Genomic DNA, 11,894 nt, shown 5'->3' on the forward strand with positions numbered 1-11,894 from the left:
ACAGATTGGGGAGGGTTTCCATCTTCCCACGGCTGAGGGGGCAGAGTCAGGTTGCAGAGATACCTTCTGAGGGGAAACTCACATCCCAGGAGAGGAGACAGCAGGGAGAGAGGCTTGCAGATAAGAAAGAGCTGCTGTGTGAGGTTGAGGAGCAGGTGTGGGTGGCACGTGGCAGAAGGTACATCTGGAAAGGAGATGAGGACCCAGTGGCAAAGAAGCACATTAAGGAACTTGGAGCCTGCCGTAGAGGAAATAGTCATCAGAGGACATTCTGTGCCCAGGTGGGATGGGAATGATCTGAAAGCCAGGCCCCCCCAAAGCAGGCAGTTGCAGTGGTCCCACAAGAGGCCACAGCCAGCGCAACGGTAGTGCAATGGGGACAGGCAATGACCAGGAGGTGAACCAGCAGAGATATGTGGCCACAGAATGTCGATGATAGAGAAGTGGCCTAAAAAGTTCCCAAACTATAAATCCAGCAGCGAGATGGCTGGTGGTCCTGTTCACAAGACCAGAGGCATTAGGGAGAAGCAGATCTGTCAGAGAGGCCTTGCTTGGGCGTCCTGACTTTGAGTGCATGGGCCTGAAGCTTAAGCGAAAGGCGGCAGCCAGGGTGACCTGAGCAGAGGTGGTGGAGGAGGCCGTGAGAATTGGGGGGATTGTCCAGGGTGGGACAGAACACAGCAGAGCTCCTCCAGACCCTCCTCTGCCGTCTTGGGAGGGCAGGACCCCCAGATCTCATGGCTCCTTTTCTCCTTTGCCTCTTTCCTGAAGGTGGACAGTGGTGACCCCGATGAGCTCGAACCGCAGTGCCGCGGGGGTTACAGTCTTTGAGGGCAGGATCTATGTGTCGGGCGGCCACGACGGTCTGCAGATCTTCAGCAGTGTGAGTCTGGGCTCCTTCTGGGCTAAGGGCACCTACACTCCCTTTACCTGCAAGAGTTATTTTGAAAGGACGTTCTTTGGAAAAAGGCTCAGCCTGGCCACTGCTAGGGAAAGTGTCACCTTGGGGCCTCAGGCCATCTGCCACGTGCTCTAAAATGACGCCTTAGAGCGTGGGAACCCGTGTGCACAGAGAGGGTTAGAGTGTGGCCTTAGCACTCTCACCCCACCCTGGTCATCTCCTCAGCGAACAGCGCCTGAGCCCTGCTGAAGTTCCCGCCCAGAGGAGGTGCAATTATAGACAGAGTGGGAATGTGCAGATAGTTGCGTTCTTCTGGCCACTTGACTTGAAATTGCATTTATTTTAAAAAGAGCTCCAGAGCCACTGAGTGGTCATTCCACCGTCCGTCAGGGCTGCAGGGGGAGCACACATTGGGGATCTCGGGAGACCCCACACTCCCGCTGCTCTGTCACTACACAGAGTGAGCGCATCACGGGCAGCTCCTCGGTTTCTTTCTGTGGGTGTAGACAGAGCTGGTGAGGCCAGGACGTCTCCCTGTCATCTCACAAGCAGGTGTACAGCTGAGGAACGTGGGCCTCGGGGCCAGGGCCCAGCCCAGCAGAGCTCCTCGCCCCCCCAGCCTCCCCCTGGGCACTGAGGGCAGCCGGGCCGCCGGCGGCCGAGCCGGTGCCTGACCGCGCCTCTCCCCACTGCAGGTGGAGCATTATAACCAGCACACGGCCACGTGGCACCCGGCGGCCAGCATGCTCAACAGGCGCTGCCGCCACGGGGCCGCCTCCCTGGGCAGCAAGATGTTCGTGTGCGGGGGCTACGACGGCTCGGGCTTCCTCAGCATCGCCGAGGTGTACAGCTCGGTGGCGGACCAGTGGTGCCTGATCGTGCCCATGCTCACGCGCCGGAGCCGGGTCTCGCTCGTGGCCAGCTGCGGGCGGCTCTACGCCGTGGGGGGCTATGACGGACAGTCCAACCTGAGCTCGGTGGAGATGTACGACCCAGACACGGACCGCTGGACGTTCATGGCCCCCATGGCCTGTCACGAGGGCGGGGTCGGTGTGGGCTGCATCCCTCTGCTCACCATCTAAGGCGCAGGGGTGGGCCGTGGTGGGGCAGGGATCTGGTACAAACACGGGCAGCACTCCCTTCCTGGGACCGTCCCCCTGGGGAGAGGTGCTGGACCAGACGACAAGGTGAAACGTGAGCTCGCCGGAGGTCCAGGGTTTCAGGTGCTTAAGTCCTCCTTGGCTGTGCAGCCCTTGTGATCTTCAGGCCTGGGTGATCAAGATACACAGCGGGGGACAGAGCCCCTGTGGGTCCCGCCGCCGGTGACAGGGCAGCTCAGCTGGTCCACACATCCGCGGGCTCCATCCAAGCCCACCTCCCAGCTGCCGCAGCTCCGTGGGCCGCCCCTCTGCCAAGGGCTTTCCATCTTGACAGTCCTCGCCCACCACGCACCAGCTGTATCGTGGCCAGTTTGCAATGGGGCAGCTGCAGTGGCCGAGGCCGCTGGAAACTGCTGGATGTGGCCGGGGGAGAGGGAACACAGGCCAGAGGTCCTCACTTTGAGCCTGCAGCATGGCAGGGCCAGCTGCACACGGGCCCCTGCGCCTCCTTCCATCCAAGGGCCCCAAGGATTCTTATCTACATTGCTGAGCAAGCAGGGAGAACAGAAGCTTTTCCTGTGTCTAATTTTGGGATTGCCACAAGGTCTTTTTCATCTTATTCGAGAGAAACTAAGGAGGGAGAAGAAAAAAAAAAGATACTTGAAGGAAACTGAAGGAAAGTTAAAGCAACACTTGAAAGAAACTAGAGGAAAAATACTTTTTTTCAAGTGAGCTTTTTTTTTTTGCAAGAAGAAAACATAAAAGACACTAAAGGCAGTTACGTGTTTAAATGGAAAACCTCCACCCGCCATGAAAAGGGTGGTATCCGCTCCCACATTCTTCGGATCCCAGGGTCCCGAGGCCTCGCAGGGCACGCGGGATTCCCTCTGAGCCTCCTGCGTGTCTGGAACCAGTACACTCTCACCCAGTCCTGTAGCACGGTGCTCACGGGGTTTGTCTCCACACCCACTGTCAGAGGACTTTTTTAATTGTAGGCTTAGCGAGTTGGCTGTTACCGCCGCCCTTCTAGGTGGGAGCTCCCAGCTTGTCGCCGGCGGCTCCGCGTGCCCCGGTGGTCCCCTCCTGCTGCCACTCGCGTTCCTCCCTTCCTTGACCAGATGCTCATTTGCCCACCTGTCCTTCTCGGATAGTTTTCCTCATCCTGACGCTTCTGAGGCACATCGACCATTTGTACCTCGAGAACCTAACCAGGGACTTGGTCCTTCCACCAGCCCCGGGGCTGGGTTGGTCCAGCCGCCTCCTCTCCCCCGCCAGTCCGCTGCTCCCCCATCCACTCGCCAACTCCAGGGGTCTGGCCTCTCCTCCAGCCCTTGGCAGACCAACCAGCAAGGTGGACCTTTACACTCTCGCAAAGCCGGCTTTACGACCCAAAGAAGTAAAAGCCGAAAGAATCTCTTGCTGCTGCAAAGAACAGATTTTATATTTCTTCCTATGATCTTAGCAAACAACCTCTTGAAGAGACTCCATGCTCCTCCTTCACCCTCCCTGGATAGGACCTTGACGTTGCACAGCGGGAAACCGATGGGAGGACACTTCTGTGACCAGTGTGCTGGGCAGGGGAGCTGTTCCTCAACTGCTGCTGCCAAAATTAGGTTTTCCTAAAGTTCTTCCAGTAGAGACTTAAGAGAGGATACATTTCCAATGCGAGATTGGGTCTCAGGGTCCCAGTCTCTTCTTGGTTGGTCTCCTGCCCATCGCCGCCTCTGCCCGGGTGTCCTGGAAGCCCTTCAGAAAGGCAGGAAGTGGCATTCTGAGACATCTCTCCTACCCTGGGACCAGGAGGCTTACCAGTGTGTGCAATCGCCATATTTCCAGAGGAAGTACCTTTGACACCTGCCACTTAGGTGGAGCTGGGCCTCTGCTAAAAGCGCCCGAAAATGTTTTTATTTTAAAAGACTTAACAGTCTGATCCAGTTTAAGCCCAAGCTCACGGCGGAGCTCCAGCATATCTCACTCCCTGTCTGTCTGCCTCTCGAGGTAGACTTGGAAGGAGGGTGGGGTCTGTGTTTCCTGTTAAGAAAGGAGTTTCCAATGCACATCTTCTTATAAGCCCCTTCCTTTTGTGAATTTGCAACAGCACTGACAAGCCTGAGCTGTGAATGTGTTAAGAATCAGCAAGTGGGCCTCGCCAGGTCCTTAGGATGCTGACCCAGATTTTGCCATCGGGGTTGAGAGCTCAGTTTCCCATGATCTGCCACTCTTGTGGTGGCCTTCCTATACCCACTCCCACCTCCTGGCGCAGAAGTCACACTGCCACACCTGGGCTCAGTGTTTCCAAGTAAGGTGGTGCTTTGACTTGGGCTCTGAGCACAAGCGAGCCGACATCATTTCACGCTCTCCACAGTAGGTTCCTCAGTCCGATGGTCATAACTTTTCATAGGTGGCTGGTCTGACCCTTTGGTGTTGGAGCCTTTCCAGGAAAACCATGAGACAGCATCACCCAGAGATACTGTGGAAAGACACTGAACAGTGAGCCTTGGGATCCAGCCCAGCTCTGAGCAGAGGGCCGTGGCATCAGCCGTCCTTGGGTATTTCCCCTTAGGTAATAACACAAGGAGCCTTCTCTTCTGGGTTTCATCTGAGAGCAAAGCCAGGATGGGAGCTGAAGACCAGCCTTTTGACTTGGCCACAGAGATGTGAGTAGGTAGGAATTCTGACTCTCCGTCCCCCCAATTTATTGTTTCCCAGAAAATCTTCATTCCTTTTATTTATAGAATGCATGTCTTTTGTGTTAAGAAACCAAAGAGAAATAAAGAGTACACTCCTAATACCTTCTTGCCCTTCCCTGATTTATTTGTTTCTTTTAATTAGAGGTAAATCATATTTTTATTGTAATTCAGTGAAAAAATATTGAACAAAGTGAAAATGTTTCTGTGAAAATAAGAAAAAAGCCTAACTGGATGGCAGATGTAGTTTTCAAAGAGACGTATGCGTATTTTATAAGAATGGGTTCCAATGAAAAAATACGCAAAAAACTTCATGAACGTGTTGCATGCTTGCTCCTGTCCAGACCACCCCTTTCTTGGATCGCCCCCCTTTTCTTTACTCCCTGCCATAAAACTCCACAAGAGTTCCTCAGCAGAATGTGACTGGCCTGTGACTGCCTGGAACCAAAACACCCAGCTCTATTTTTTTATACTCCAAGCCAGAGGTACTTAGCTTTGGTGCATGTAGAAGTCACTGGAAGGGTTTTAAACTACAGATTGACCCCCTTCCCAGAGACTGGTTCCCTCGGACTGGAGTACAGCTCAGGTCCTTATGCAGGGAAGTCTCCACTGTGGTTCATAGGCTCATCCCTGTGTGAGAAGCAGGCCCCTGTGTGTAGTTTCCACTTCCCCGGATGGAGCCACGTTCCACATCTGTCTTCCTGAGACTGCACACTGGTTACTGTGGCAGTGGACCTTAGGAAACTGCATTCACACTCTTCCTAAAGTCAGCTGTTGGCTAGTGTCATCCAGTGGGTAATGGTTACACTCTCGGATGACAATTACGTTTTTGGAAGGGTATGTCACTCCCACATACACCCTACCAGCACTGTTGATTCTCTCTTGGTCATCTCAGTAAGTAACCTCCATGCTCAGGCCCTTGTGCCCGTTACTACCAGGTAACGTGGCTCATTTTAGCATAAAGAAATTATCTCAAAAGGTCTGAGCAACTGACCCGATTTCATCAACTAACCAATAGTATTGTCAAGAACCGAGGCCAGATCTCCACGCTCACTGTCCAGTTCAGCTGAGGGGAGCAGTGTCTTTGTCCTCTGGAGCAGCTGATCCTGCAAGCCCGCAGCGTGGAGGTCTGCTGCCCAGCACCGTGACAGGCCTTTGAGAAGCAGGCTGGGCAGCGAGGGAGAGAGAAGAAACCATGTTTGGATTATGGAAACAGGTACCTTTGTGTCGAAACAGGAAACCAGTTTAGCTGTGGGAGAAAGGCCAAATGCCTGTGATGTGCTAACAGCCCTTTCCATGTAACCTACACCACTTTGCTCAGAACCGAAGAACCTAGGAGCACAGGGTAGCCCGAGGAGCTCTAGCTTGGCTCATCTGCTTGACTTTCCGTTTCCCTGTTGTTCACTGAACTCCTCTGCCTTCACAACTAGCAACAGAGCCCACTCCTCTTCACCCCAGAGACCAGCGGCACTGGTTTTTACTGCTGCTCACAATAACATAGTTTTACCCAACCGAAAAATGGCAGGGGAATCTCACGGTTCTCACCAATTATCTCCCAGGCTTACTGTTCCCGATTTCATCTCAAGTGATGACACAAAATGTTTTTCTCTAGTGGAGCTCGGTTCCCTGTTTAACTCTCTTTTTCTAGGTTTGCTGTTCAGGGTAAAAATGCAAACCACCTAGCGGGGGCAGAGAAGGCTGCTGTGGTCTGGCCTCTCTGGTCAGCCTAGCACGTCTCCTCCACGCTTGTTTCTGACGGAACCCCAGCTGGGCAGTGCCTGTGTGCTTGTCTCACCCACGAGATGGTGAGCTCCTTGAGTCACCCCTATTGTGTGCCAGCGCCAGACACATAAAAGAGACAACCATTATTTTCTTGAAGAACTTGAGGGCAGTCAGATATATGCAGATCCAAAGTTCACCTAATCATGCTTCCTAGTTTCCCTTTGTTTTGCATCACTGGGTTTTTAAAAATAATTTTATTGAGGTATAATTTATTCACTCATTCTAAGTGTGCAGTTCAATAGTAAATGTGCAGAGTTGTGCCACCATTGCCGCTGCCCCGTGTTAGGATATTTTCACCACTCCATAAAGTTTCCTCGTGCTCATAGGCAGTTAGTCCCCATTCTCACCCTCATCCTTGGACAACCACTATTTTGCTTTCTGTTTCTATGGATTTCCTTGTTCTAGATGTTTCATATAAATGGGATCATACAATATGTGGTCTTTTGTGTCTGGCTTCTTTCCTTGGAATATTGTTTTTGAGATTCATTGATGGCATAGAAGGTATTGGTAGTTTGTTCTTTTTATTTTATTGTTCCTGTGAATAGTATTCCACTGTAAGCATATACCACATTTTGTTTATCCACTTTTTTTTTCACCAATTGATGAATGTTTAATTTGTTTCCAGTGTGGGGCTTCTATCAACAGTACTGCTATGATGTACAAGTTTTTGTTCTCATACATTTTCATTCCTCAGGTAGACTGTTAGGAGCAGAATTGCTGGATCATACATACGGTAAGCTTACGTTTAACCTCGTAAGAAACTGACCATTTGTATTTCTCTAATGGCTAATGGTTTTTGAGCATCTTTTCATGTTCTTGTTAGTTATTTGTGTATCTGTAATAAAATATCTACTGAAAACTTACCCCGGTAAGCTGGGTCATATGTCTTATTGAGTTGAATTCTTTACATATTCTAGATACAAATCCTTTATCTGATAAATGATTTGCAAATATTTTCTCCCAGCCTATAGCTCATCTTTTCATTTTCTTAATAGTATTGAAGAATAATATCCTAATAGTGTTGTAGAAGTTTTTAATTTTGATTAAGTTTAGTTTTAGAAATTCTTTTATGGATTGTACTTTTTGGTGTCATATCTTAAGAGTTTTGCCTAACTCAAGGTCATGAAGAAATTCTTGTAGAGGTTTTATAATTTTAGCTCTTGTGTAGGTGTAGAATCCATTCAAGTTAACTTTAAAATTCATTTTGTGTCTGTCTGTGTGTGTGTGTATCCATTTGTCCTAGCACATTTGTTGCAAAGGCTATCTCTTCCTCCATTGAATTGCTTTGGTACCTTTGTTGAAATCAGTTAACCATAAATATAAGGGTTTATTTCTAGACTCTCAGTTCTGTTCCACTGATCTATATGCCTGTCCATGAGCCAATAGTATAGTACTGAGCTTTCCAGCTTTAAAGTAAGTCTTAAAAATAGATAATGTAAGTCCTCCAGCTTTGTTCTTTTAAAAAATCCTTTTGAATATTTTAGGTACTTTGCATTCTGATTAGCTTTTATAGATCAGCTTGTCAGTTTCTACAAAAAGCTTCCTGGGTTTTTAATAGATGCTGTGTTGAATGCATAGATCAATTTGGAGAGAATTAGCATCCTGACAATGCAAAGTCTTCCAGTCCATGAACATGGAATGTTTGTCATTTGTTTAGATCTTCCTTGATTTCTCCCAGCAATATTTTCTCATTTTTGATGTTGCACTTTCTTCTGTTAAATTGATCCTAACTGCTTTTGTTTTTTATGCTGTGTGGATGGAACTACACTGACTTAATTTTATATGGGGAGGTGTTTTTTTGCTAGTATATAGAAGTACCATTGGTTTTTTGTATATTGATCTTGTATCTTGTGACACTGCCAAACTCATTCATTAGTTATTCTTTCTTTCTTTTTTGGCTGTGCTGCACAGCTTGAAGGATGTTCCCCAACCAGGGATTGAACCTGAGCCGTGGCAGTGAAAGCCCCAAATCCTAATCACTGGACCACCAGGGATCTGCTAATTACTACACTACCAGGAAATTCCCTTTAAAGTCTTTATCTTTAAAAAAATTTTTCACATACGTGTATTCGTTGGGATTTTCTACACATATAATATTCCATCTGTGAATAAAGATAGTTTTATCTTTCCAATACAGATGCCTTTAATTTTTTCCTGCTTTGTTGCACTGGCTAGAACCTCCAGTATAGAGAGTTCCCTGGTAACCTCATAGTTAGGACTCAGAGCTCTCACTGCCATGGCCTGGGTTCAATCCTGGTTGGGGAATAGATCTCACAAGCTGCGTGCTCTGGCTCAAAAAAAAAAAAAAAAAAAGAAAAGAACCTGCCATACAGTGTGGTATATAAATGGCACAAATAGACATGGTTGCCTTGTTCTCAGTCTTACGTAGGAAAACATAGTCCTTCACCAGTGAATATATTAAGCTGTGGAGTTTTCATCAGTGACCTTTTTCAAGTTAAGGAAATTGCATTTTATTCTTACTTAGTTGAGGTTTTGTCATGAATAGGTATTAGATTTCATCAGACGCTTTTCCTGCACCTATCAGCTTTTTCTGTCCTTTCAGCTGTTAATATGGTATATAACATTAATTGATTTTCAAGATACTGATGCAACCTTGAATTCCTGGAATAAATCCCACTCAGTCATGGTGTATAATCCCTTATATGTTGCTGAATGGCTTGCTGATATTTTTTAAAGGAGTTTTTTTATAATACATCTGTGTTCACTAGAGCTATATTCTGTAGTTTTCTTTTCTTGTGATGTCCTTGGCCGGTGGTACTGGCCTCATAGAACGAGTGAAGTGTTTCCTCCTTCTTTATTTCTGTAAGAGTTTGTGAAGAAGTAGTAGTATTTTTTTTTAATATTTGTTAGAATTCACCAGTGAAGCCATCTGGGCCTATTATTTGAAGGATGATTCTAAATTTCTAATTCAGGTTTTTCACTTGTCTCCAGGTCCCCTGAGGGTGGATACCCACTTCTCTTAGGAGATTGGAATGATTGATGTTTTGATACAACATGAAAAATCTCAAAATAATGATGCTTAGTGAAAGAAGCTGGTCAAAAAAGGAGGACATTGCTGTGTGCTATGTCTTGGTCTGTTCAGGCTGCTGTAAAAATTAGCAAAAACTGACTGGCTTATAGACAGCAGAAGTTTATCTCTCACAATTCTGGAGGATGGGGAGTTCAAGATGAAGGGACTGGCAGATTCAGTGTCTAGTGAGGCCCCGCTTCCTGGTTCACAGACAGCTGCCTTTTTGCTGTGTGTCTTCACATGGCAGGGATGGCATGCGAGCTCGCCACAGTCCCTTTTATAACATCAGTTATGCCAGAGCCCTCATGACCTAATATCAATACATCCCAAATGCCCAGTCTGCAAACACCAGTACTTTAGAGGTTAGGATTTCAGCATGTGAATTTTGAGGGAATACAAACCTCCAGTTTATAGCAGATTTCCATTTATATAGAACTCTACCCAGCACTTCATGGCAAATAGATGGGGACACAATGGAAACAGTGACAGACTTTAGTTTTCTTGGGCTCCAGAATCACTGTGGACAGTGACTGCAGCCATGAAATTAAAAGACACCTGCTTCTTGGAAGAAAAGCAGTGACCAACATATTAAAGAGTAGAGACATTACTTTGCCGAGAAAGGTCCAGACGTCTAGTCAAAGCTATGGTTTTTCCAGTAGTCATGTATGGATGTGAGAGCTGAACCATAAAGAAGGCTGAGCGCCGAAGAATTGATGCCGTCAAACTGGTGCTGGAGAAGACCCTTGGACTGCAAGGAGATCAAACCAGTCAGTCCTACAGGAAATCAGTCCTGAATATTCATTGGAAAGACTGATGCTGAAGCTCCAATCCTTTGGCCACCTGATGGGAAGGGCTGACTCATTAGAAAAGGCCCTGGTGCTAGGAAGGATTGAAGGCAGGAGAAGGGGACGACAGAGAATGAGATGGTTGGATGGCATCAGCGACTCAATGGACATGAGTTTGCGCAAGCTCCGGGTTGTTGAAGGACAGGGAAGCCTGACGTGTTGCGGTTCACAGGGTCACAAAGAGTCGGAGACGACTGAGTGAACAACAAGTAGAAAATGTAAACTAATGTAGCAACAGGAAGTAGATCGCGGAGTGCCTGGGGACAGCAGGGTTGATGAGGAGGGCGTTGGGGAGGACTCAGAATTTAAAGGGTGTGAGGAGACTCTGGAGGGATGGTGGGTATATGCCCTATCTTGTGGGGATGGTTTCACAGATGTACATATGTCAGACTTATCAAATGTATACTTTGAATATGTGCAAGTTATTCTATGTCAATTACAGCTCAATAAAGCTGTTTAAAAAAAAGTTGGACACTGATTTGCACAGGCCCCAGGGTTTACTGTCTCTTCTGGGCTCTAGATCCTGGGGTGCATTTCAGGCCGAGATGATGAGGGGGCCTGTGGACCCCAAGGGCTCTCTGGTCTCCATCACGTGGAGACAAACCCAGCTTAGCAGGTCCTTTGCTCGAGTCTAACACAAGCATTTTCCTTGATATAACATTGTCTTCAGATTTACCTTAAAGGCTGTACAATATGCAATCCAGTGAGCATAACACAAATTACTTAACCATTCCTCTAGTGGCTGGGCACTCAGGCCATTCCCTATTTCCAAGTAGCATAAATAAAACTGCCAGAAGAGCAATATTGCTTAACTACTGTCTACAATCCTAGATAGTAATTTAGCAATACATTAAGTTCTTAACGTGTTCATACACTCTGATACTATTTCCATTCTAGGAACTTATTTTTATCTCAACATTGTTTAAAAACAAAGCAAAAAACCGGAAACAACTTCAACAGCAGGAGTAAGTTAAATAAATGGAGGTCTGTCTAGTCACCCAATGGAGCATAAGACAGAAAAAAAAGAAAAAATGTGAGCCAATAGTGACTGAAGTGTATTGGCTGATAGGTTAAATGAAAATAAGCTGGTTGTAAAATGGGACATAAAATGACTATGGTCATTTTTTCTTTTAAAAAATAAAGCTCACATCCTATCTGTCTATGGTGATGGTGGTTTAGTCGCTAAGTCCTGTCCAGCTCTTGTGACCCCATGGACTGTAGCCTGCCAGGTTCCTCTGTCCATGGGATTCTCCAGGCAAGAATACTGGAGTGGGTGGCCATTTCCTTCTCCAGGGGATCTCCCCGACTCAGGAATTGAACCTGGGTCTCCTGCATTGCAGGCAGATTCTTTACCAGCTGAACTACAAGTATCTGTACAGGGAGTGAAAGTTGATTTCTGCAGCCATTTAGATGTTAACCTAGAGGTCTGTTCACCCACTGTGTTCCCACGCCCAACCGCGGTGAATTCTCCCTTCTCAGTCTTGCTCTGATGGCTCTGAAGACTTTCAGAAGCTGCCAAGGCCGAGAGTCTGAGCTGTGTTTGGTGCC

At 47.5% G+C, this 11,894-nt stretch overlaps 1 protein-coding gene across 2 annotated transcripts in view; it reads left to right on the plus strand.

Annotated features, from left to right (window-relative positions):
• Positions 1–7,244, plus strand: part of KLHL18 (kelch like family member 18) — a 51,536-nt gene extending 44,292 nt beyond the window's left edge. For both annotated transcript variants that reach the window (XM_040246845.1, XM_040246844.1), the window contains exons 9-10: positions 772–883; positions 1,597–7,244. In XM_040246845.1, the coding sequence (XP_040102779.1) occupies positions 772–883; positions 1,597–1,983 (499 nt within the window). In that variant the 3' untranslated portion in view covers positions 1,984–7,244. The remainder of the gene's footprint in view (positions 1–771; positions 884–1,596) is intronic.
• The last annotated feature ends 4,650 nt before the right edge of the window (positions 7,245–11,894 follow it).

This window comes from Oryx dammah, unplaced genomic scaffold (assembly GCF_014754425.2).
Source record: "Oryx dammah isolate SB20612 unplaced genomic scaffold, SCBI_Odam_1.1 HiC_scaffold_9, whole genome shotgun sequence".
In the NCBI taxonomy this organism is placed as follows: domain Eukaryota; kingdom Metazoa; phylum Chordata; class Mammalia; order Artiodactyla; family Bovidae; genus Oryx; species Oryx dammah.